A 26,471-nucleotide genomic window follows, 5' to 3' on the forward strand; every position below is an offset into this window, starting at 1 on the left:
GAAATTATACTGACACTATGGAGTAGTGGCAGCACACCAGGGCTGAAATCATCCAAACACAGTGGAGCACTTCCTGTATTACACCATGACATCACAAAGTGGAAATGGAGTGTTTTCTGTTTGAGAGAAGAACTCTGTGTAAATGTGCAGAATTTCTGTGTTAAACGTGCGAATGAAACAAAACACAACTCCATGTATGTTTTTGATGAGGAAACAACGTTATAACAGAAAAAAAGATTTGAAAATAGAATAATATGGAAACTTTATACATTCTTCTAATCTCAGAGAAGCCATGTTTCAAGTAATGTACTAAATTATGTTATGTTTTATGTGGCTTTCAGTTAACAAAAGTACTGTATAACAAAGGCATTGATCTCTGTTCTTTCTATACGCATGAGTAGCTCATGCTGCAATCCACTTAGCACACAGCAGCTAACACTAATTGATTGAGTTGGCTAATCCTATACCGATCTTTATAACAACATCTGTCAAGCTACGGTTTGCATCACAAGAACGTCATGTCTCCACTTTGGTTTTATGTATCAATTAACCTTTAAAGCAATAATAGTGATTGTCATAGGGATTTCAAAATGGCCACTCCTTAAACATTTCCATATATTTCAAGAACATTACAGTAAAAATGCTTTCTAAAGGCATATACACAGTAGACTGACATTTCATTTCGTTGCTCTGTATCCGCTATTGCAGCTCAAGGATGTTGTTGCACAATCCTGTAACACTGTATAGAAGAATAGTGGAAAGTGGATTGAATTGAAAGAGTAGCCAGGCAGAGCACGCCAACTTCAATATGTCAAGAATTTCAATGATAAATAAGAGATATAAAAACAAAATAAAAAATCAAGGTGAGCAAAAACATGTTGATAGTCAAAAAGAAAGCAAAAACATGGAAAGACGAGGAAAACCGAATTAAATAATGGTGAAATAATAGTAACTAAAATGTATAGTTCTGTTTGTGTGTATTGAAATCTACACTTCCACACACTTTCACCAATTTCTGATAGTTGATATAAAATAAACAAAAAATTAAATAAAATACTGGGGAACATAAACAGTATTAAAGGTGCACTATGTGATCCGTCACCTGCTCATTGCGATTGAGATATTTTGCCTGAAATATTCCACAGTATGGCATTGACCTTATCAATCTTGCATATATTAATATATATATATTTTTTAATTACAGATGATCTTGAAACCAAGCATTCTAACTGTGAGCGAGCTTGCCTCTCCACAGCTCTGACCTAGAATTTGGTCTGGTGTAAACATGAGATCATGTAATGCCATTCTGTGAAGTATTTCAGGCTGGGCGAAAAATAAAAATAAAAAATAAAAAATCACCATGAAGACAAGCAGATGATGTATCAGAAAAGTTACATAGTGCGTGTTTAATCTTAAATTGCTCCCTAAATGTGACTCTGCTCTGCTCTTTCCTTGGTTTTTAAACAAATGGGAGAATTAAAGATGCCGTATCTGATTTTTACTGTCTTAAAAATGTGAAAAACAAAAATAGTTCATTTTAAACTGTTTGCAGTGGTCCAAAACTTAACCCTCGATGACCTTATGAATTCAGACTGTCCCAATTATCCGCCATAATGAGTTCATAAGTGTTTTTCACAACTTTCAGAAGCTAGAGTGGAGTTTTCCTGTGACACTAAAGCTAACAACAATTGGCAAGCTTACCGCTCACTTCCAGATTATCGAACAATAAAACTCTTTCCAATTAGATGCAGGCAGCACACAGCAGACATATTTTGACCTCAAGAGCTGTGTAGACAATAAATGTGTGCCGCGGCAAGACAAAGTTTGCTCATATACATGGGAAAATCGGTTACAGGGCCTTTAATACAACAGGGAAATCTTTGCTAATGTTAAATGTGTGCTTTTTCTTGTCAGTGCTTCCTCTTTCATGTGAGATTTTCCTCAGACAGACAGAAGGACAATGGACCATGTACCCCGACTCTCACCCCAGCACTATGTGTTTTGATAGTGACATTTTATCTATGGCTTGATTTGATTAGCCATACATGTGCACACACACCTATAACATAACTGTAATCATGGGAACCAAACAAGCTTTATGAAAACAAAAAGTGAAATATTTTTATAGCTGACACCTAAATAATGAATTGCTGTCTTATATCTTTTCACTTACGTACTTTGCACTTATACCACGTGAAAAAGCTCCAACATGAAGTTCAAATATTTGTGAAACCAACGGCATTGATTCTTGCAGGTTCATTTTGTACATGCTGTACAGTAAAGAAATGTTAAAACGTCAAAAACTCTTTGAAATATACATTATTTATTTTTACCATTTTGTAATTTAGACACAATACTGTAGCTTCAATATTGCCAGACTTACTGGAAGTGCCTATTGGTATTATGTATGATAACAGTGAATATATCTGCAGATCAGTAGAAGTTGTCACAAACTTAACTATGTGGATGTTGTAATGTGAATACATTGAATTACAAAACATAACTTCTGTTGTACTGTTGTCTCCATTCTTTTTATTTGTGCCAAAATCTTGTCTTTTCTTTTACATTGCCAGTAGAAGTGAAGAGATTGGTTGTTAGCTGTGAATAAGATTGCATCATGTCATTTTTTTCCAAAGAAGAGTCTGTCACTTGTCTCCACTGAGATGTTGTTACTTTGCCTTGAATATTCAACAGTATGTCATTATACATATGTACTATATCTCCATGAAGACAAGCAGGTGATGCCATCAGGCCAAATTAGAATGCATCTTTTTCAAGGTACTGCAATAAAATTCCCTGTAATTTAATAAATGCAACGCAAAAAACATGTCCAGGAAACAAGCAGGTGGGAGACCCTCTAAAGGTTACACAGTGCACCTTTAAGGATCTGAGAGAGTCAAGAATGATGACAGGACAGCACTTCCAGACCTGCGCCTCTAGTGGTTTGATCTTGACCTGCAGTGAACTGTGCACGTCAAAGTGTCGTTTGTCTTTCAGAAGAACGTTTCAAGTTGTCAGTGCACTGGATGTGAGAGTGCAGATGGCCGCAGCCTGGTCTGTGGACTTAGCATGTTCTTAAATCACGGAGGTGTCAAACAAACTTGAGTCCTCTAAAAGTGGAGCCACCCGAGCTGCTCACGTGAGACTGATCCTGCAGGGTCTATGCTAACATGTGGAGAGAGGAGACTTGCTGTATATATAGGCTTCCCTGTCGTCCCCATGGCAACAGAGAAACATGAGAAATACACCGTGGCCACCTGAACGACACACGGCACACAATTATGACCTTATCTGCTGACATTTCATTAGATTTGCCCAAAGCATTGGTTACTGTACATTATGGCAGGCCTAAGCCAAACAGCTCTGCATGGGCACTTTTTAGTCGGCCTCTTTTTCTGTAGCCTAGTAATAAGCCTACAAAGTAGAATTATAGTAGCCTACACAAATGAAAAATTGAGTCACTATTAAAAACAAATTAGCAAACCATGGTGGTGTTATGCTAAAAACATAATAGCCTAATATTATAAGCCTAGTATCAATGTATTATCAATCACTTTACATGCGCAATATCCCAGTCCACTTTTTAATTCATCTTTACACCTGTTTTCCTGCGATACACTTTGTTTGATTCATTGTTAAGGTGGCGTTTTTAAATGCATTTGAGTTTTCCATTACTGTTTATTCTATTTAATGAACTAAGATATAGTTCATTATAGTACATAAAAGAAATAGCTTGGTTGTAGTAAGCAAGCCGTTTATGATGCGTCAAGTATCATTTTACGTGTTTTGGGTTAGACTGCGCTCTGGGTGCGATTCTTTATTATGTTCTTAGCTGTACGCCTCATTGTAGAACACGTTGTTCCGGGACTTTTGTAGAATTTGTGTGCAACTAGATACGTTAAATGAGTGGTACTCTTAACAGAGCGTATTGTTTTCCACGATCGTCTTGTTTCAAATGCATGAGAGCGCAGGCTCTGTCCTGCTGTGAGCCTGTACAGTGTGGACAGCTTCACGTCAGAGCGCACGCTGGGAGCGCACGCCGCAGCTGCCTGCTCCCGTACCCACCCTGCAGCACCCCCACTACATAACTCCTCTACTCCTGCACACAACGGCACGCACAGAGCGCGAGGATGCACTGCACACAGCGACCGACCCAGACGCGACAAGAAGTCTTTGTGTCTCCCAAAAGAAGTTAGAAACACCTCGGAACAAAACCAAACAGGATTCTGGACAAGGTAGGCTACAGTAAGTGCAGATACGTTTTCATTTGTCGCACGGTGCAACTAAAGAGGCGTAAATGATGTAGATTATTAGGAAGTGTAGAGTTTTGATGCAGACAAATGAGTTTACACAAGGAATAATGATGATGAATGGACCTGAATCAAAGAGCACGTGGCATCGAAAGTCGCAGAGCACGTTGTGTGACTAGAGCGTGCTCCAGATTTGGGTTTGTTTTGACTGGAGTCTGGTCGTCGCACTGTCAGCGGTTACCTTCTCCAGGATAACACAGTGTTCTTCACACCAACCATACAAGAAAGAACTTGAGAGAAGTGATGTGGAGCTCGTATTCAAGTGTAGTGGGCGGGTTTAGTTTTAGATTGATACAGAATGTTTATATTTTGTTTTGTTTTGGGGTTTTTTTTGTAAATATTCAGTGTGCTGCAAATCTCAGCCATCTATAGCAGTCAGGATGTCAGACAATAACATATCCGTGTGTAAACTTATAAGGATGCCTGTATTTTGAAAGAGAGAAGGGACAACTATAAAGTGAAATAATGCATTCTCATGCATCCGGCTCATAACGGGGACTGTCAGTTACTATGGGCCGTAGGCAGGGCACACCCTCGGTAGAACAAGGATAACAATCAGTCACAGGTCTATGGGAAGATCTTGCTGAAGCTGCGAGGCCAGAACGCTAACTACTCTGCCAAAGTTTCTCCTCATAAATCTTACATGTATTGCATTCAACTCGGTTGCATGCAAAATGTATTTGATATATTTACTAATTTAAATGGGAGCTGCACTTGTTTACACTGACGGACTGTTCACAGCCTGCTGGTGTTGATGCATGTTACAGTTAGAGGAGTTGGACTGTTGTCATGTTCTCAGTCTACGCTGCAGTTCAAAGCCCGAGGACCGTCTGGGGAGCTGTCTCGTCTCAGCTTTTGGAGTCTGACTTTGTGTGGGCTCTGCCCTGATTTCAGCACCACTCTGTCTATGTCACATCATGTACTGTAGACACAGAAAACTCACACATATAAAGTACACACCACATCAAGTTTAAGAACGCCTCAATCACACACAATGTAATTTGAATGTTTTAAACCCGCATTTTTAAAATATTCACCTGGAAAAGACAGCAGTGTGCCTCTGTCAAGCAATATAAGTGATTATTGTCCATTTGGCACTCATACTGCCTCTATTAGCTCTGGCTGTCACTTCTGCTCACTGTTGTTTAGCTTTACATTGTGCATGGTCACTTAACATCTGTTATCTGCCCACTGAAATGGGAAGTGGACTGGCTTGTTAGTGTTCCTGAATGTAGCTCCTTAATATACACATTTCACAGAAATACACATAAAATACCCCAGATTAGCACAATGCCATTTGGAATACAATTTAACATTTTGAACAAAGAAAATAAGTCAAATAGGTTTAACACACTTGTAATGCACAAAGGTTTGTAATATAAGAAGTGCTTTAGACAAAGAGAAACCTTTTACTTGAAAAGGAAAAAGTCTTTTTTTTTTTTAACAAAGCATTGCAATAAAAGACTATGGAAGCAACAGAGCAAGAGACTCATGTACCATTGAGAATCAAGAGCTGTTCAGTCTGGGGAGGGATAATATTGTATATACAGTACATGTACGTACCATGTATGTACTAGAATCAATAATATGTTTCTGTTTTAATATCTTCAACAGGGAAGAATACAACTTACAGTTTAATCTAGAGAAAGAAAAAAATCAATCATGAAGCCTATAGACAAAGCCACAGCAAACAACTGGATGCTGGACAACCCCCTCCACTCCTCAGCTGAGAAGTGCTCCTGCCACCCTAACCTCAAGGTACTACACCAATTACAACAGCACCTAACACATGCCATGTTTACTATGCAAGTACTACATTTTAAACTACATGGAAGTTGGCCTGGTGGTGGGTTCGACTCCCAAGTTGAGTGGTGCCTTTATGTGTGGAGTTTGCATATTCTCCCTATGTTTCAGTAGATTTCCTTTGACCAGCCCCGTTACATCCATCATTTTAAAAGCAAATTACGTCCTTGTGATGGGTCTCCTCAGGTTGAAGATTAAAAGGTTAAAGGTCCTGTATGTTTGTTGTCATGTTTTGAATAACCTGAATAATATGAGGTGTTCATAACTTTTCCAGTGGGGCATTTGTAAACTGGTTGTCTCCATTAAGATGTTACTGCTTTGCCTGGAATGTTCTATAGTATAGCATTAAATGTATTTATCTCCAGACAAGCAGGTGATACGGATGATACATGTTGGAAACCATTGTACTTGATAAATTTGTTGAATGCCATTCTGTTGAACATAAGAGTCAAAGCAATAATTGCATCTCTGTGGAAACAAGCAGGTGGAGTACCCTCCATCAGAAAAATGACATAGCACCTCTAAAGTCCACTAGTTACCTGTGTTCCCTACATTATTTAAAGGTTCTGTAAAACAGTTGTTGGAGTGTACAAAGCCAGAACAAAAGCCTAAATAATATATGATACAGTACCTTTCACTTTCAGATATACAGTGAATAGACAGACAGTCTTCACACAGAGACAGCCACAGGATCCACATATCTGTCAGTTCAAAGTCACCTGACTGGCCTGAAGTGAAACAAATCACATGAAAGTGAGCAGCAGAGCACTGAGGCTGTACATGTGATGGTCAATATATCACTGTATGCACTTTCATGGACAGACAGTGCCGTAGTGTAAACAGACTGCCCTCCTCAGACAGTTCAAAAGCCAAAACACACACACACAATTACACACAATTACACACACACACACGCACGCACACTCACACACTCATGCACACACACATTGTTAAAGTGAATTCAAAAGTAACTGGGGGAAGTTGGAGCCTCTTCAGTAGCAGCTGTGACCGAAGGTGCAGGTCATCATTATTCAAAGTGCAATTTAGATTTCGTGTGTGTGGACGGGTATTTATCGCACTGTGAACTGATACACACCCACATTATTGAAAATGAAATAAGGTCCACATGACATAAATTCTTTATTATTAAATCATTCACACAGTTTACATTTCAGATTAGTTAAAATTCAGGTTACATTTAGGCAAATCGTGACCCTGGTTAAATACATCATGTTGTTTAGAATTTCATAAACATGACCTATCTGTGTCCCCAGATATGAGATAAATATGTTCAAATCAGACTTAGCTTTTATTGATAACAATTGTGGTGCTGATTCATTCAACATTGGACTTGATGTTTATGTTATAGGTTGATGTTTTTGTTCTTAACTCAGTTATCCAATCAGAAAGCAGAATGAGCCTCACATGAGTCTCTCATTTGGGTTGTCCGTTTCAATGCTGAAATTCAGTTGGTTTAATCCTAAAACAACTCTCTCTGACCTGAATTCTCACTGAATGTATGTTAATGTAATGTCCCAAAATGTCATGGGTGCAAACTTTGTCAATTGTCAGATTATTATTATTTTTTTTTTATGGATGGCTAAACTAAAAGATAACAGCATTTCATTATGTAGTGAAGTGTATCCTACATAATCACCTGGTCAGTGAGTGTACAGCAGTCTTATAAAATGGTCTTTGGCAAAGTCTGAGGTTTTGTAAAAGGTCATGGTCTGAATTAGATTAAGAAGTAATGGACAATTATTCCTAAAGCTGATTAGCAAAATACTTGGGCAACTTTATAGAGAAAGCCATTTATGCTATTGTTTTGTGTACTTCATGTCTGGTGCTTGGTAATCCAGCGTCTTACTGAAACACTTACAGTATCGGTTTGTTTTTCTAAGTAAGACCCAGTTGTGTCCATGTGCACATGTGTTGGTCATAGGTGTTCTAATCATGCTGCTTTAGCTGGGATTAGTGCTGTGTTGTGCACTAAACCAGGGCACGTGCTGTGAAGAACAGGGAACAGGGATGTTGGACTACTTAAAAAAATAAATACATAATATAAACAAAACATGTATAGACTTAAATATTGTTTCCATTAAACTAATTCAAAATATTGAATAGATTTTGCAGATACAGTATTTGGAGACCACACCCGTAACAAGGGGTCACTGAGCAGAGAACACACTGTACAATATCAATTCAAAACCACATTTGTAGAGGACTTGAATAGGCTATAGAATTGGTCTTGCATATTTTCAATTCAGTTGATTTCTGTATAGCCTGAAATCATAGCAGCTCTCACCTTGCAGGCCTTCACAAAACTGTTGATTTAACCGAAACTGTTAAATATTGAAACAGGCATTGGCAGGAAACAGATAAACCAACATTCACAGGAAACAAGCAAATGAATAACTGTCCCAGGGAACAACAAGGAAAACCTCCAAAACCCCATCCAGCTCAAATCTGTTTAATGACACTAAACACTAACCATTTCATGAGAAATTCTTCAAGACAATAGTACAAAAGTTACACATTTACCTTTTTCAAAAAGACGATCACTTGGCCTCTGCTCTATAGCCTCAATTGTAGATGGAAATATTCTGTTTTATGAATAGCCAAACTTTCCTAACATTAATGCAAAGCTCAGGCTTATGCAAACTCATGTATTAACCCATCTTAGACCACCCAGATGGTTGCCATAGCTGCATTTGTGGCGTGAACCTGTTTCTCATTTATATGCCAGTGCGGATACAGGTTTGAGCTGAGCAGATACAAGTTGATCTCCACAGGCTGCTGCTAGCACTTCATTCTTATCAGCTGACACATTGTGTACCTGTACATTAGCTAACAATCACTGGTGTACAAAGCTCTTAGAAAGGCACAGTAACGGGAGAACAATGTGTCTTTAGCTACTCTGTTGGAACATACTGTATTCAATTTGTGAATGGAAGCAGTTTATCTGAAAAACTAGAACATCAGTTTCTTTTCCAGACCACGCAACTTTTAACCCGGCTTACGCCAGGCTGATATGTGTACCACTGTGAACTCTCGTTGAAAGAATTTAATTCAGAAAACGTGGAACATTGTGACGATTATTTGAATCTGATTGGTCGAAGTGTCATAAAACGTTTGTTACATTCACTTGAGAAAAAAGTACAGACATCTTCCATGTCCACAAATGCACAAAGTGCTTACCTTGCACATTTATTTCTGCTAAAATAGGCTGAAGTACATCTGTCAGCTTCATTGTGTGTTTTGGTTCATCTGGGCGCTTGGCTTTTGGCTTCCACATGAACCTCTGTGCCGCTCTGTGATTGGTCCGCCTGAATAACCTTACAGTGGGAGTCCTTTTATATGGATCGTAGTGAGTTTGTGAACTCACAAATATCTGCAGTATCTTGTTGTGCAAGGTTACTCTTTAGCTTCACTGATAACACAGGCAGAAAAAATAATGAAAGTAAACTACAATTTTTTTTCTCAAAAAATATGCAAAAGATCTCTTCATCTACAACCACTTTGACAATATATGCACCTTTGAGCATACAGTAGTCACAAAACTCTGCTGTCGCTATCATTTATTCACTTAAAGTGGGTAAGAAACACTCTTAAGATGATTTCTCTGTAGTGAATGGCACCTGATTGACTTGATTATAGCTGTTCTTAATGTTTGTATGATTCTAGCACAGACACAGATGTGTGAACTGTCAGTCACAATAGTAATGACACATTACAGTTTGGAGGGTGGTGAGCTTCCTCTTTTCACATCTGTGTATCCAATTACTGCTCCTGTCACTGCTCCGTCAGGTCTGTGTGTGCATGGGTCTGACTGAGAGGTCGCCTCTAATCCTGTCTTTGTTAGTAACCATCATGTCCATAGGTGACTACAGAAAAAAGACACGCTCAATATAAGACCTCTATAGTGCTGCTGTACTCTACACGGGTTTCAAACAGAGACCTCAACCATATGCACACTGGTGAAAGGGAACTGTTCTCATATTTACTTTTTTGGTTGCATGCAAAATTAAGTTTTACTTTTGCTAAAACCAGTAAATGTGTAATTAGTGACTTCTAAGAGTAAAATAAAATCCACAGATCCACTGACCGACAGGTTGGCGGTGTGATTCCAACTCCCACAGATGAATGCTGTCATTGTGTCCTTGGGCAAGACACTTAACGTACCTCACCCCTAGTGTCTGCTTACACTGGTATATGAATGTGTGTGTGAATGGGTGAGTGGTTCCTTGTTGTAAAGCACTTTGAGGGCCTTGAAGGTGGAAAAGCGCTATATAAAAATGTGACATTACCATAAATCAAGTATTGCCCCAGTTCAGATATATGCAGCATAAGCAGCTCCTGAAGTCAAAACAAGTACATTGTGTACAATCTGCATCTAATTCTGAAGCGTTTTATTGTACACATGCTAGTTGTCCAAACACAGCCTACAGCACCTTTAATCCCAGTCATTAAAGTGCTGGCTCTCCCTGTGCTTGCAGATGTTTCTGGCTGCCCTGTCTTTTGCCTATTTTGCCAAAGCGTTGTCAGGCAGCTACATGAAGAGCACCATCACACAGCTGGAGCGCCGCTTTGACATCCCAAGTTATCTGATCGGCATCATTGATGGAAGTTTCGAAATTGGCAAGTCTTTATTACTGTCTCCAATGTCTCAGAGTAATTGAATACAGAGAATGTGTCATCTAATGAGCAGAGAGAAGAGGTGCAGTGTGCTAGTAAAAAAAAATATTATTACTGTAGAAAACAATAAGGCAAAAAACTTGCTCCAAACAATATCTGCATTCCAATACCACAGCTAATATAATGCCTATACAGTACAGCAACAAGAAGAGGAATTCAAGGTCTACCTCAGAGACATAAAATAAAAGCAAATGAGTAGAGTTGTAGTTGGCATTGTGAAAATACATTTTAAATATGATATGCTTTGACACATTCATTGTTATCACAACACAATCAGTGTGCATCCCGCTAATGAAACTACTGCACATTGCATCAGGTTTGTTAAGCTGCTATGTACGGTTTTGTATTATATTTGTATTGTATTATATTTTTGTGTATGGAGAATTGTCATGTGGAAACATGGGTGACATAAAAATGTGAGCTCAGCATTGAACAGAATTTACAGCTATTGGGCAATTAATCAAATGTATTTGATTAATTTTTGTTTTTAATAATCAAGATTTAGAAAAATAGCAAAATCGTGAAATTAAGAATTATTATGAAACAAGTTTACTCCTGACATTCTTACTAGCAAATCTCATGTAATCTAATGTTGATAGTTTAAATTAGAATAGCTATACAAATGTAACTGAAGAAAGTTTACATTTTCTTAAATAATAGAATGGGATATGTTGAATGAAAATGTAAAGATCTTCCGCTATTTGAAAGACTAGCTGTCCCTTCTCTGAATACTAATCGTCCAGGGTGCGCAAAAAAAAAAAGTAGATTTTGACAATTTAGACATGGTAGAAAGCTCAGGAAAAATCTATTTTTCATAATGTACCCTCTTTAAAAACATGCCCTGTTTACAGGAAATCTATTGGTGATCGCCTTTGTGAGCTATTTCGGGGCCAAACTGCACCGACCCAAGATCATTGCGCTGGGCTGTGTCCTCATGTCCTTTGGGACCTTCCTGATTGCTATGCCTCATTTTTTAATTGGCAGGTTGGTACACAGCAGATGCATTATTATATATATATTAGTGCTGTCATGCGATTAAAAAAATTGAGAGATTAATTAATTATGATCTGTAATTAATTAATCTAATTAATCTCATTTTAATCTCACCTAAAAATTGCTGAGAAAAGCCTTCAATTTGAGGTATTTTCATTTAAATTCATTATTACATTATTGTGGCAGATCAAAAGACTAATATAGATTTTAAAAAGTGACTTTATAAAGTCATTTATTGTTTAACAAATCTCTCCAATTTGGCTGTTGAGCCCAAGTCTCCATGAATAAGAAACTGTTTGTTGTAAAGTAGCAAAGACGAGGAAATCTGAACATAATAACTTTTGTCTACTTAAAGACAATAAAAAGTCCATATTAAAAATATTATTGATAGAGAAATGCTTTATATATGAGATCACTGGTTTTAGTCCTGGTTTAGACCTGGTTTAGACCTACTTTAGTCCTAGTTTAGTCCTGGAATGGATTAATCCTGGTTTTAGTCCTGGTGTTAGTTCTGGTTTAGTCCTGGTTTAGACCTGGTTTTAGTCCTGGTGTTAGTCCTGGTGTTAGTCCTGGTTTAGACCTGGTTTAGACCTGGTTTAGTCCTGGTTTAGTCCTGGTTTAGTCCTGGTTTAGACCTGGTTTTAGTTCTGGTTTTAGTTCTGGTTTAGTCCTGGTTTAGTCCTGGTTTAGACCTGGTTTAGACCTGGTTTTAGTTCTGGTTTAGTCCTGGTTTAGTCCTGGTTTAGACCTGGTTTAGACCTGGTTTTAGTTCTGGTTTTAGTTCTGGTTTAGTCCTGGTTTAGTCCTGGTTTTAGTCTTGGTGTTAGTTCTGGATTAGAGGCGCACAGGAGGAAGCGCGGTTTACGCCGCGTACGCGAGAAAACACGATCCACACGCGGCTCACGGGAGCACGTCGGTGTCCGCGCAGTGTCTACGGAAGGAAACATGGTCCGCGCGTTCTCAGGTTAATGACGATGATGAAGGTGTGTGTTTGTGTTTGTGTGTGTTTGTGTTGTGTGTGTTTGTGTGTGTTTGTGTGCGTGTCCCCTCATGTGCAGGTTGTTTTCAGGCGATATTATATTTGTTATTTTCTTTTATATTTCACGTCGGGAGAATAATTTCCAAGACACGAATGTGTTTTTACCTGTGCGCTGCTGCCTCTGTTCTACTGGCTCTTCGACCTCGTCCATTGTGCCTGACGCCGCCAACGTTAACATGACGTTTACATCGCTCTTACTGCGCGCGTTTTGTGTGGCTTTCCGGCAATGAGTGGAATTACCGAAATAAAAAAAATTTATAAATGTGTTTGTGTGTGTGTGTGTGTTGTTGTCCCAACAACACATAAAAACAGGTTTTATAATAAAGAAACTCACATACAGAAACACTAAAGTTAGAGATTAAAAATGAGATTAACGCGATTAAAAAACATAACGCGCTAAATATGACTGTAATTAATTAATCGTAATTAACGCGATAATTTGACACCCCTAATTCAAATATTATAGGTATTTTTTTCCTATCTAAGGTATCAACAAAATGAGTCAAGCACCCTGGCTGTATTCATATTTCTGATGTATCTGTCAGTAAACTACAAATTGATTTTAAAATTTTTCCCTGTTCACCTGCAGTGTCTCTCCTTGTGTGTGTGGCTGGTTGTATTTCACCTTAACATATCTAAATCTACACAATGCCTACACTCTTTCCATTGTGTACACAGCTACAAGATCCACACCGCAGTCAGACCCTCCCTGAATTCATCCAATGTACTAACCCCATGTTCTCCTGGCCCACCTGAGTCGGCCATGACAGGTGAGCATGCAAAAATTAGCCCTTCTGGGAACACGATATTCTTTCATTAGACATTTTCAGTTTAACACTTGTATTTTGCAGGTTGTGAGCGTGAATCCAGTGTGTCCATGTGGATCTATGTGTTTTTGGGAAATGTCCTTCGTGGAATTGGAGAGACCCCGGTTCAGCCTTTAGGAATATCTTACATAGATGACTACGCTCGGTCTGAGAATGCTGCTTTCTATATTGGTATACACATCCTCTTTGCTTTATTTTGTTTTCAGTATTTGCAGATGTAAGATTTTGGTGGTGGATCTGTTACCTACTTGTCTCCATGGAGATGTTAATGCTGTGCCAGTAAATTATGTTGCTTTTATTCAATTACAGGTGTTTTATTGAAAAAAAAAAAAACAAATTACTTCACATGTACTTAATATGAGAGCAGGGCTATCTCTCCATACAGCTGACCTGTTTCTTGGCTTGGGGCTTTACGTGCTTATCTCCGAGGAGATAGACACGATGCGAATTCGCCGAGGGGAGGAGTAGATCATTTTAATGCCATACAGGCAAGACATTACCATCCACATCGAGACAAGCAACTGGTGGACCTCTGCAAAAAAAACATTAGAATTGCACACAAAACATTAAAAACAACACTAAGCACATTGTATTGGTTAAAACAGGGGTGTCAAACTCAAATTCACAGAGGGCCAAAATTAAAAACTGGGACTAAGTCGTGGGCCAAACTAAATATTTATTGAAAAATTTCAACAACATCTCTTCTCTCTTCTTTTGAGATATTTAATGTTAAACCTTTTCTTAATAAAATAAATGTTTAATAATAGTTTTGTTTAAACATTGAATCCAGAACAAGAGTAATATAAAATAATAACAAAATTTAAAATAAATAATGTTTAAATAAAAATAATAAAATCTCGCGTGCCAAATATAATTATATTGTGGGCCAAATTTGGCCCCTGGGCCTGAGTTTGACATGTCTGGGTTAAAATGTGTCAAAGTTATGAGTAATATCAGGTTATCTTTTCTGTACAGGTTGTGTCCAAACCATAGCTGTGATTGGCCCTGTGTTTGGATACCTTCTTGGTTCATTATGTGCCAAAATTTATGTGGATGTTGGTAATGTTGACATGGGTAAGAAAACACAAATAAATAGCAATAGTATCAGAGTGTTTGGACTTGCTAAAACATGAATGTGAGAGTATTATTTTAATCTTTTTCCATAGAAACGGTGACTATTACCCCTGGAGATGCCCGCTGGGTTGGGGCATGGTGGCTCGGGTACATCATTACCGGTGTGGTTACCCTCATGTCCGCTGTACCCTTCTGGTTCTTACCCAAGTCCCTGCCCATCCCTCTGGAGAAACTGGACTCGAGCAGCAGTCCAGAGCAGGCGCGCTTCATCAAGGACTCCCCGCGGATGCAACACAAGTTCAAACAGGAGGAGCCGGCCGACCTGCACCAGATGGCCAAAGGTAATTCAAGCAATCACACGTGTCCTGGTTTGGTTCTGGTGTGAGCCCAAGTCTTGATCTAGATTCATTCAGTGTTGCAATTTAATTATTTATTGGATGTTATTGTATAGAGAAATATTCAGTCCCATTCAATTTATTTTTTGTATAGCCCAAAATTGAAGTCTGCCTCAAAGGGCTTCACAAAATTGTTGATTTAAAGGCACTGTACCATATTTTTACTGTCTGTAAAAACATAAAAATCTGAACTTTCTTTTAAAATGGTTTGTAGAGGATCAAAGTCATTTCTCACTTTTGTGACCTATTCCTAGCTTCCTAATTATTCATTTCAATGAGTTTATAAGTGCTTTTCACAGCTAGAGAGAACAACTAGCAGGCTAACAGCACACCAATATTACGGTCTGGTTCATGGATTAAAATGCTTTCTCACTAGATGCAGACAAGACCTTAAGAGCTGTTTATACAATATGTCTGTACTGGGGCAAAACTTATTGTACTTTATTCCATAAAAAAAAAAGAAGAACATAACGAATAACGTTGGTGGTTACTGGTAACATTTGTGCAGTGATACACATTTTTCAATGTATAAATTTAGTCTTGTATACACAGAGAAATATTACACAAAAATAAATAAATAAATCAAATAAAAGGTTTATATTGACCTAATGAAATCCTCCATATGCTCCATGTATTTCCACAGATTTCATCCCCACTTTAAAAAGTCTGCTTGGAAACCCCATCTACATCCTTTATCTCGGTGTGACCATAATCCAATTCAATTCTCTGATTGGAATGGTCACGTACAAGCCCAAATACATCGAGCAGCACTACGGTCTGTCGGCATCCAAGGCCAATTTCCTCATGGGTGAGTAGGCTCCGTGAGTGAGCTCTCCCTGTTTAAAGATGCAGAACATAGGCTGTGTTTCAGGTGTTTGATGAATGCTTTCAGCTCCAAGTCACACAATTTAAATTGACGACACATAATATGAAAAAACACCTTTTGGTCATTAGAGAAAACTTAAGTGTGGGCCAAATTTGATTGAGGTTTTAGTGAAGGTGAACAGAATGGGCTTACTGAAAAGTTATACATTTTTATTATTATTATATTGCTTAAAGGTGCACCATGTAACCTTTCTAATGAAGGGTCATCAACTTGCTTGCCTCCATTGAGATTTTATTGCTTTGCCTGGAATATACCAAAGTATAACATTAAACTCATCTATCTTGCAAGTTGTAAATTACAGATGTGTTGATTACTGAAAAAGCCCTTGAAAAACGTGCATTCTGGGTGTGGGTTTGCCTTTGTATAAATCTGACTCATAGCATCACATGTTTGTCTCTATGGAAAGAGAGAAGGTTTATGTCATACCAACGAACATTACTGGCAAAACCATAACATCTGTGCGGACACAAACAGTAGTTGGTACACCCAAGGCAATTAAATGTATTTGGCACTGAGCAAGGACCAGCCAAACTCAGAAGACAGGATGAACTAGTTTAGACGTCTTTCACATTTCAACAAGACTGGACAAGGAGAGGGAGCAATGCAAGGTTTTATATGTTGTTGTTATAAGTATTTATTGGAAACTACTGTTAATAGGTTTTGGATTGAGTTAGAAAGTATGTTTCTATCCATTCCGATTAAAAGCGCTATACCAGAACTAATTCATTTTAAAAGGTTTGCAGTGGTCCAAGCTATTCCATACCTACCTTGTTCATTTCAACCATCTTAATTATTCACCACACCACTTTATAATGTACTTTATAAGCTCTTTTCACAACTTGCAAAGTTTAGAGTGGAATTTTGCTGTGACGGTGAAGCTGAAAACAACTAGCAGCATGTTAACGTGTACTTCCTGATTCAAACAATTAAACACTTTATAATTACTCACAGACAGTACACAGCAGATATAGAAGAGCTGCTTATACATTATATCATTACTGGGGAAAGACAAATTTTGGTAAATGGGGAAAAAATTGGGCACTATATGAAGCAAAATTGACTCTTTTTTTTAAGTCAGTAATGTCTGAAATTTAAGTCAGTAATGTTGTTACTTCCTCAAAGGTATATCCATAGTTGTGTTTTGTTTCATTTACGCACGCATGTTTAAGTAACCTTTTATTATTAGTCCGTCTATATTTCTAAAGCTCAAAATGCTCTGTTCCATTTTGTGATGTCATGAAGCTACAGCTACCTCTTACCTTTAGTTCAGTAAAGAGTGGAGCACACCACGTGACATCAAAATGTGGAATAGAGTTTTCTGGTTCTTAACCTTGATATACCAGCTTTGTGTGTTAAACATGTGTGAATGAGATAAAACACAACACAACACCAGATATGTTTGTAATGAGGAAACATTATAACAGATCAGAAAATAACATAATATGGGCCCTTTATGTATGTCTATACATTGATTGCTGATCTTGTGTCGTGTGGCGCAGGCATCATCAACATCCCAGCTGTGGCCCTGGGGATGTTCTCTGGAGGGCTCCTCATGAGGAACTGTAAGCTGGGCATTATGGGAGCAGCCAAGTTTGCCTTTGGGACCTCCCTGCTGGGCTACTTCCTGTCACTGTTCTTCTTTGCCATGGGCTGTGAGAACGCGAAGGTGGCAGGTGTCACGGTTTCCTACACTGGGTAAGTCTATTAATAATGTCACATGACAATACAACACAGATAATTAACCTTTATATTAAGACCCCAGAGTTGTGAACTTTATTATTGTACCTATTACTGAGTGGAAAGTATTGGACAGGAAATAAACCTTTAGTCTGTATAAGTATTATGAGCGGAAAGCATGGGGACATATATAGACAAGGGAATTTTAAAAGGGCCCATATTACACTATTTTCTGATCTATGTTAGAATCTTGTTTCCTCATAAAAAAACATACTGGAGTTGTGTTTTGTTCCTACACACATTTAAGACATAAATCTTGCTTTCTAGACTCTGAGTTCTTATCTCAAAGTTAAAACACTGTTCCACCTTGTGATATCATGTGGTAAATCAGGAAATGCTCCACTGTGTTTTTAAACTCCATACACTTTCACGAGAATAATTTGAATAATTTCAGCTCTGGAATTTCCGATCCAGGTAAAAGGTAAAAAGTAGCTGCTAACTTGAAAACCACCACTACCTGACAGCACAAGGTGGAACAAAGCATTTTGAGCTTTGGAGATGGAGACAACCTAATAATACTGGATTATTCAAACATGTATGAATGAAACAAAACATAACTCTAGGTATGTTTTTGAAGAGGTAACAACATTATAACATGGCTTGAATTAATAAATTATGGACTACTATATAACTTTGAGAAGCTAATAAATCCATGTCATTATTGTTATTATAAAAGTCTCTCCAGTACACCAAAGAGTGTTTAACAGAAGGAACCGTGCTAATTTAGTGTAAGATGGCCATCTGGTAGAAATGTGCCAGAATACACAATGTGTCATATAATGTACCTCATATACATTGCTCAAACAAGCATATACTGAATTTCTTTACGTTAATAATCTATGCCAACAGTCATATTTCTTCTTATAATTCCCTTTGTATTGCTAGCTGACACTTATTTCTTATGCACTGCTTGGAGCTTGTTTTTGATGTATTTTTCATATAGACAGTCAATAATATATGCATTTGTATTTTGCTTTGTGTAGTGCAGAAAGTGTGTCCTTCCAGGATCACTCGCTCTTCTCCGAGTGTAACTTGGGCTGCTCATGTTCACGGAGAGAGTGGGACCCGGTCTGTGGCAGAAATGGAGTCACTTATGTTTCTCCATGTTTGGCCGGATGCACCACCACCTCAGGCTCGGGCAAAAACACAGTACGTTTTAAAGATTTATTTAATTCAAAGTCTAAATTACCGGTTTATTAATATATTTGAGAAGTTCCTTAAATTGTGCTCTATCTAACGACTTTGGTGAAGGGTTGTCTCCTTGCTTATTTTTATGTTATTACTCTGCCAAGAATGTTCTGTACTATGGCATTTATTAAATCGCAGATGTTTAACTGTTCAAAACTGTAACCTACAACTTTACTTATTCAGTTAAAAATTAATCTTAAAGGCCCTATATTTCACAAAATGGTGTGCGCTTCAAGGCATGTTATAATGTTACCTCATCAAAAACACACCCGGAGTTACGTTTTGTTTTGTTCAGACATGTTTGAATAATCCTTTATTATTAGTCTGTCTGCCTCTCCAAAGCTTAAAATGCTCTGCTCCACCTTGTGATGTCATGAAGCAGTAATTTTCAAGGTAACAGCTACCTTTTATCTTTAGATCAGTAGAGATTAGTAATTCCAGGGTTGATATCCTCCAAATGATTCTAGTCTAATGATTCAAGGTGTAGTAGAACAGAAGTTTAAAACACAGTGGATATCACAAAGTGGAACAGTCTGAATATGCAGGGTTTGTGTGTTAAACATGTGTGAATGAAACAAAACACTCTCTAGGTATGTTTGTGATGAAGAAACATTATAACATAGATCAGAAAATCAGAAAATAAAGTAATATACTGTAGGCCCTTTAATCTAAATTGGACATTGACCAAATTACAGTTAAGTCTTGATTCTCTGAATGTGTTATCAATAGCTATGTCCATAATGCTTTATTATGTATTTGATAACTAAATTAAGGTAAGCTCTTCACGGTATTTATCAATGTGTGCCTTAAAGATGTGTTGTATTGATAAATGGAATACCTATACTGTGTCAAATGACATTTAAGTTGAACAACAATGAGAACACGGCTCCAGGCCTCTTCTGTCCTGCTGTGCTCAACCCCCTTATATTTTATAGGGTTTTCTCGCTATTTCCTTCTATAGGTGTTTGAGAACTGCAGATGTCTTGCTGTACCAGATGCCCTCCCGGTGAACCTCACAGCCTCTCTCGGTCAGTGTCCGCGAGGAGACAGCTGTGAGCACGTTTTTCCGTACTTCCTGGCTTTGTCGGTGCTGAGCTCTTTTGTCATATCTCTCGGGGGGACGCCAGGATTCATGCTGCTCGTCAGGTTAGACAACAATCTCAAACAATAAACAAATCATAACAGCTAAGAAGAACTAAAAATGGATGTGGGAGTAATTTGAAACACAATTTGAAAAGTAGGTTATGTAAAATGTTAACAAATCAGAGTGGAGCTGTTAATTCATAGCATTAAAATGACTAACAAGTTGTTATGTTACAATAAAATAGTGTTGACATTTGGTAATCTTTTATTCATTTATTACATTCTTTGCAAATTGATCAAAAAGGAGATGTCGTGTTCAAAGGCACACAATGGAACATTTCTGCCACCTGCTTGTCTCATTAGGAACATATTTATATCCATGAGTTTCAAAAAACGCTGTTGTAGTGATTAACCATTAAAAAAATGGGAAACAGTCCTCTGAATGTGGCAATAAAAGGAAGCTAAAACTCATAAATATCAGTTCAAGTTACAGATGAGGTATGTGAAGAGCCAAACCCACGAACAACAAGAATGCAATTTCAAGGTACTTTTTATCAATAAAAAATTATAAATAATAGATAAGTTTAAAAACAAGACAAGTATGCAGAAGACCCTTTAACAACAAATTTCCATTGTCCAAATTTAAGGTTTGCATTTACTCTTTTACTCACATGTTAAATACTGGCTAGACTTTTTCAGGTTGGCATCAGTAAATTACATTGCTGACTGTATATTGTTAGTTCTGGGATATTTAAGTCTTAACCATACAAAGAGAGATACAGAAAAACGCAGTAAGATTTATAATAATGTTCCTATGTAATGTGAACCAGATTTAGACCAAGGCTGTTCCTGTTGCGTTGTCCTTTTATGGCTGTTATATGTTACATGTGTTCAGGCATAATCTATCCAACATATCTAACACATACTTCTTCTGTTTGCTCTTGTAGATGCATCAAACCTGAACTAAAATCGCTTGCACTTGGAATCCACACACTGGCCACTCGAACACTGGGTAAAACACTGACCTTATGCTTTCAATAGTTTTAAATTGTTGTGCATCTTTACTTATGCATGTTAAGTTATGTTATGTACAAGTATGTTTAGTTAATGCCATACAGGAAAAGTAATGGGTGTCATGTAGATAGTATTTTGAAGATAAGCAGAGTTATAGTTGTTGAGGGAAGTTTCAAGGTACAATTCTTGGATTTGATAATGAGTTTGAAGATTGACAGTGGAATATAGCGGTTAATGTATCTATTTTGTTGATGTTTCTGGTGTTACTGTAGGTTTATTGTTCTTGGTAGGGCTGTAGGTCCTTGTCTTAGTCGACCATAATTGTTATTGGTCTACTTTTTTAAAATTTTTTGATTATAAAGATATATATGGGACAACAGCTGAAAGGAAAAGCTTTAGAAGCAGGTAGATGACGATTTGGTTATTATCAGCCTTTGGCACATAAATGTGCATTTTTCTAGTACTTTTCAGTATAAAGAGTTGTTGTTTTCTCCTGCAAGTGTAGTCTTATGATTGCAGTTTGGCTTAGATACACAGAGTTGTATATTGAAAAGTAAAAACAATTTGAATTGCACATAAGATTATACATGAAAAAAGTGTATATTTTTTGATATTTTTCAAATTCAGGTTTTCTCAGAAAATAAAAGATGAACTTCATTGATCCCAGGGGAAATTAAAATTCAGCTGTAGAAATATTTCCACATTTCCAGTCGCTTTTATCAGCAGATTGTGTCAGGGCACTTTGAGGAGATTAATTATCTTTAGTATAGATGTATAGATTATTTTACAAACGTATGCTTTTAAAACTGAAACAGCCGGAATACCTGCTCCTATTTATTTTGGAGCCATCATTGACTCGACGTGTCTCAAATGGGGATACAAGACGTGCGGAGGGAGAGGAGCATGCCGGATTTACAACACTTCTGCGTACAGGTTAACACACATTTCCTATACATTATCTGTGCTATCCTTGGTATATAATGGATGACACTTCTTTTCAAATTGCAGGATAGTGTACCTCGGTCTGACGTTGGGCTTACGGACTGTGTCTTTCTTCTTGTGCATTTTGGGATTTGTCATTCTCAAAAGACATATTAAAATGGAAGAGAAAAGTGCACTGGCCAATGGGAACGCAGAACAGGAGACTCTTAAGAAAGACGAGAACAGCTCCGGCCAGTGTGAGCAGTTTATCTTGGCCTTGAACTGTAACTCCGACAGAGAAACGCGATTGTGACTAAATGTTGCACAAAAACCTCCTCTCAGCTACGCAAAACATCTCAAATCTGTAAAGGAACAACGCACACTTTTGCTCAAGCACAGGCTATATATTTGTACAGAGGTTTCAAATTTTCACAACCAAGATTTTTCAAAATGCGCCGCGGCAAGAATGTAATGTGTTTGTAGATTCATGTGACATGTGTTTGTACATAGTTGGTTGTTTTTACATTGATTAAATTCTTACTTAATGGTTCGACTCTTGTGAATTTGTGTGAATGGGAAAAACACAAGAAAAATAAAGGGACTAGAGAAGGAGAAGAACAATAATCTTAAGGGTACATCCCTGGTCTAGTTTTATAATTCTTATTCTATTCTTTTTTATATTCTTTATTCTAATAATCCCATGAATCATTTATAATTCTCCTTTTTTGTTCTCCTTAATGTGCATATGACAGGTTAGATTACTAATTTCACTACAACAAATTTACATTATTATTTTCAAGATTTTACTAAAAGTCACTAGTTTGTTTTTCTATTTCTTTGCAATAATTAATAATTAATTCCTGGCTGGACACAGGCAGCAGATATGACATGTAGATACAATTTTATAACAGTTACCTAGCAACCATGAGGCTAACAGGGTCCAAAACTAGTTGGATAAGACTAATAAATTATATATTTATTTTGTTAAATAAAGGTATAAACTGCCAGAAAATGTTGTATGTAAATCGACCTTGTAATTTGGATCAAATTTTTGGAAAGACATAAGTACAGGTATTCAATTTTAAAACTTTATGTATTTTTGAAATTTATTCCCCCGCAAACTTGCCTTGCCACTTGACTGATGATAAAACTATGATAAAAATGTAACCAGTTACAAACCCACAAAACCAAGAAAAACATGAAAAACTGCCATATGCACTTAAAATAGATATTTAGGATCACAAGTTAGAGTGAAGGGTTCTTTAGGTCCATGAAAGTTTTTGTATTCATGAGCATTTCAATCAATATGGATAATTTAAACACAAGGAAAATACATAGTTATTTATTCATGGTAAAATGCTATAGTGATACACCATATTGAACATCATATTATATTTCACCACCGCATTTTAAACACTTCTGATAGACAATTTTGAAAATCTTGCTAAAATAATACAATAAAATTAAGAAAACAAAATAATCCTAAATTACTGGTCCTTTTTGTCTGAGGCACTTGGTTGATTCTGTGGAGGAAACACAAATATATCACAACCTTTCTGTCAGGCAGGGGCAGCGGTTGTGTTTATTTTTACCTGGAGCTGATGATGCTCACTCAGAAGTCTGTCGTACTCCTGAGCCAGACCTTTGGCCTGCTTCTTCATGGCCTCCACCTCCGCCTGGGCCCTGTGCACAGCTGCATGCAACACAAGAGAACAGGGCTTTCTTGTGCACTATATAATATGCCTGGGAGACTGTAGGCTGCCCAGAGGAATACCATATGTTGAAGGGTATCCTATTGCAATCCCAAAGTACAAGAGATATATTGCGGTCAAAAATTCACAATAACAACCTTCAAAAGTAGTTCTCACCTGACTCAGAAGTCTTTAGCTGACTTTCAAGCTTCTGAATTTCCAACTTAAGCTGCTGATTTTTGGCGACCACCGTTTTTTCCTCATCAAGCAGTGCCTGGGGACCATAGGAATCAGAGTAATATTATACGATTTTTAACAGTATATTCCACATAAGATTCTGAAATAAAACTAGAGATGGACTTTTTAAGCAGATTCCAATACCTGACATTTGACTTGCTGCCATTGTGACCGATAATCAATATTAGATTTTAAAATCCATAGCAAGCAAGGCTCACCAAAGTGTATTAGTTATAGTAAAATTCACAAATTAACTTTTCACTTTTGTAAGAATAAAAACTAAAGGTATATAACTGGGACTAATTTGGGACTAGTTTTAGTCTGATTGATCTTCTATTAAAATTTTTCTCACTGGTCTGTCAAATGAAGACAAGGTGTGGAATGACACATGTACACAGAAACCAAACAGAAACTAAATTTACAATATTGGACCAATATTCATATCTATCATATCATATTTTTTAGATTTTTTAAGCAATTAATGGATGAAATAGATAAATTTAGCAGATTTTAATTGATTCAATTGATTTCTTAATTTTTCTAGCAGCTTTTGTGTATTTGGTTTGTTGGGATGCTAACTCACAATAAATGTGCTAAAAAAGTAAAGTTTCCGCCATTTCAACAGGTCTCAAAGCATAAAGAAAAGTACTTTTTAATTTTCAGTCCAGATCTAAAATGTAGGCACGTAGAAAGTATAGATCCACATTCTCAAATGTGCTGAAGTAAAAGTAAAAAATACCCACTGTAAAATTGACTTAGGTAAAGGGCAGATATCAAAAATTGTTGGTACTTAAGTATTATACTTTTACTTTTGTACTTCGTTACCTTCTACCACTGCCCACCCCTAAATTAAACATATTTGGGTTGTTACACATAAATACACTCCTCACTTGTCGAAGCCTCTTGTTGTCCTCTTCATGCTGTTTCACTGCATTTGCCATATTGTCCATTTGAGCTTGGAGGGCAGCACTGCTCTCTGCACTGACCGCAACTTGGTTCAACAAGGTCACAACTCGACGCATTATTCTGGGATATGCATTTCAGAAAGAGGAAACAAGAATAAGATTAAGTACAAATCAGTATGTGTCAGCACTCTAAATGATAAATATAGGCAAATCAATAACACAAACAGCCAGAGGAAGATAGAGAAGCCAGAGATGTAGAGGTTTCTTTGGGCTCGGAACAGCTTCATATGAATGTGGTCATACACGTTGGGATTGACCTTGGCGTCCTGCATAGGATCTGGGCCAGAGTATTTCTGCACTTCACGGATTGCGTCTAAAGACAAATAATGTGCTTAAAGGTCCTATATTACACAAAATGGATTCTTGTGAGCTTTAAGCCATGTTAGAATGCTGTTATCTCCTCAAAAACAGACCTGGAGTTATGCTTTGTTTCATTCACACATGTTTAAGTTTATTATTGTCTAATTAATTTAATGAAGCTGTAGTTTTTAATTTAACAGCTATTGTTTACCATTTGTTCAGTCAATATTGGCAATTCCAGGGCTGAAATTATGTAAATGATTCTAGTGAAGGTGTGCAAAGTTTAAAAACACAGTGGAGCACTTCCTGTATATATATATAAAAATATGCAGTTTGTGTGTTAATGAAAACAGCATAACTCCAGGTATGTTTTGGTGAGGAAACGTCATTATAGCATAGATCAGAAAATAGCGTAATGTGGCCCTTTAAATCTTGGGAAAATGTTACACCACTTTTGAACTGCAGCAGATGAGATTATGTGCGACTTACCCAGAAACAGAACAATAAGGACCATGATCATAGTAAAGAAGCATTTGTTCCAATAAGGGCTGAGCCAGTTCCAGATTCCCCAGCTGAACACCCGCCTCCACCTGAAAGTAGGTTAAAAGGGCACCTTAATTCACAGTTCATCTTACCATTTAACAGCACTGCATCTGCTAAAGGATAAGATGAGGGCGCCATCTCCTGGACATAAAAATTTAACTAAATCAAAATATTATGACGTTATTTTTTGGCACAAATATTAAATGTTGTTAGTGTGAAATTAAAAGTATCCTAAAAAGAGGAAAATACACAAAAAGCAACTCTGAAATATAATAGACTACAAAATAACACAAATGCACAATCTGCTTTGACTAGTTTATGGTAGAAACAGAAAATATATACATATTACAGTGTTTTATTTGGTTTTACCTTTTAGCTGATATGAATGGTATGCATAATATGACGTTCACCACGATTTCTGCGTAGAGAAAAAATGCCACTGCGGTCCACTGTAGAGTCATATTGTTGTTGCAATTATGTAGTATCTGTAGAATAGAAAATGAAGTTTCAGTTAACTTTGCAGTACAGAAGTAGATGATGTAGGTTAATGTAGGTTTAAAACAACAGCTACTTGGCCTACTACAATACTATTAATGTATTGCAGTCCTTAAAACAAAGTAAACAGTGTGTATTAAGAGATTCTTGGAGATGGATTCTTACAAACTGATTTAAAGTAGACAACAAGAAAGAAACAACACTCAAGACAGAGCACCTATAGTATCCAACCTTCCACTGCAAGATTGCAAAATAAAATACAGGCTACAAAGTAC

The 26,471-nt window shown here is 37.2% G+C and overlaps 2 protein-coding genes across 2 annotated transcripts; one reads left to right on the forward strand and one right to left on the reverse strand.

Annotated features, from left to right (window-relative positions):
- Positions 1 to 4,129: 4,129 nt before the first annotated feature.
- LOC110169542 (solute carrier organic anion transporter family member 1C1-like) lies at positions 4,130 to 22,461 on the forward strand. Its single transcript, XM_020935081.2, has 15 exons — positions 4,130 to 4,235; positions 5,925 to 6,068; positions 10,610 to 10,751; positions 11,660 to 11,792; positions 13,519 to 13,610; positions 13,692 to 13,838; positions 14,643 to 14,741; positions 14,834 to 15,082; positions 15,780 to 15,944; positions 17,522 to 17,717; positions 18,743 to 18,908; positions 19,909 to 20,093; positions 20,978 to 21,042; positions 21,860 to 21,977; positions 22,053 to 22,461. The coding sequence occupies exons 2-15, from the start codon at positions 5,973 to 5,975 to the stop codon at positions 22,276 to 22,278; spliced, it is 2,079 nt and encodes a 692-aa protein (XP_020790740.1). The 5' UTR covers positions 4,130 to 4,235; positions 5,925 to 5,972; the 3' UTR covers positions 22,279 to 22,461.
- A 907-nt stretch (positions 22,462 to 23,368) lies between these two features.
- bcap29 (B cell receptor associated protein 29) lies at positions 23,369 to 26,176 on the reverse strand. Its single transcript, XM_020934986.2, has 7 exons — positions 26,071 to 26,176; positions 25,648 to 25,748; positions 25,024 to 25,171; positions 24,784 to 24,919; positions 23,834 to 23,930; positions 23,558 to 23,658; positions 23,369 to 23,488 (listed from the first exon to the last, which is right to left on the reverse strand). Exons 1-7 carry the CDS (start codon positions 26,160 to 26,162, stop codon positions 23,453 to 23,455), a joined length of 711 nt encoding a protein of 236 aa, XP_020790645.2. The 5' UTR covers positions 26,163 to 26,176; the 3' UTR covers positions 23,369 to 23,452.
- Between the last annotated feature and the right edge of the window lie 295 nt (positions 26,177 to 26,471).

The sequence above is a fragment of the Boleophthalmus pectinirostris genome, unplaced genomic scaffold, assembly GCF_026225935.1.
Source record: "Boleophthalmus pectinirostris isolate CB_2022bp ecotype Guang Dong unplaced genomic scaffold, ASM2622593v1 HiC_scaffold_2, whole genome shotgun sequence".
NCBI classification, from domain to species: Eukaryota; Metazoa; Chordata; class Actinopteri; order Gobiiformes; family Gobiidae; genus Boleophthalmus; species Boleophthalmus pectinirostris.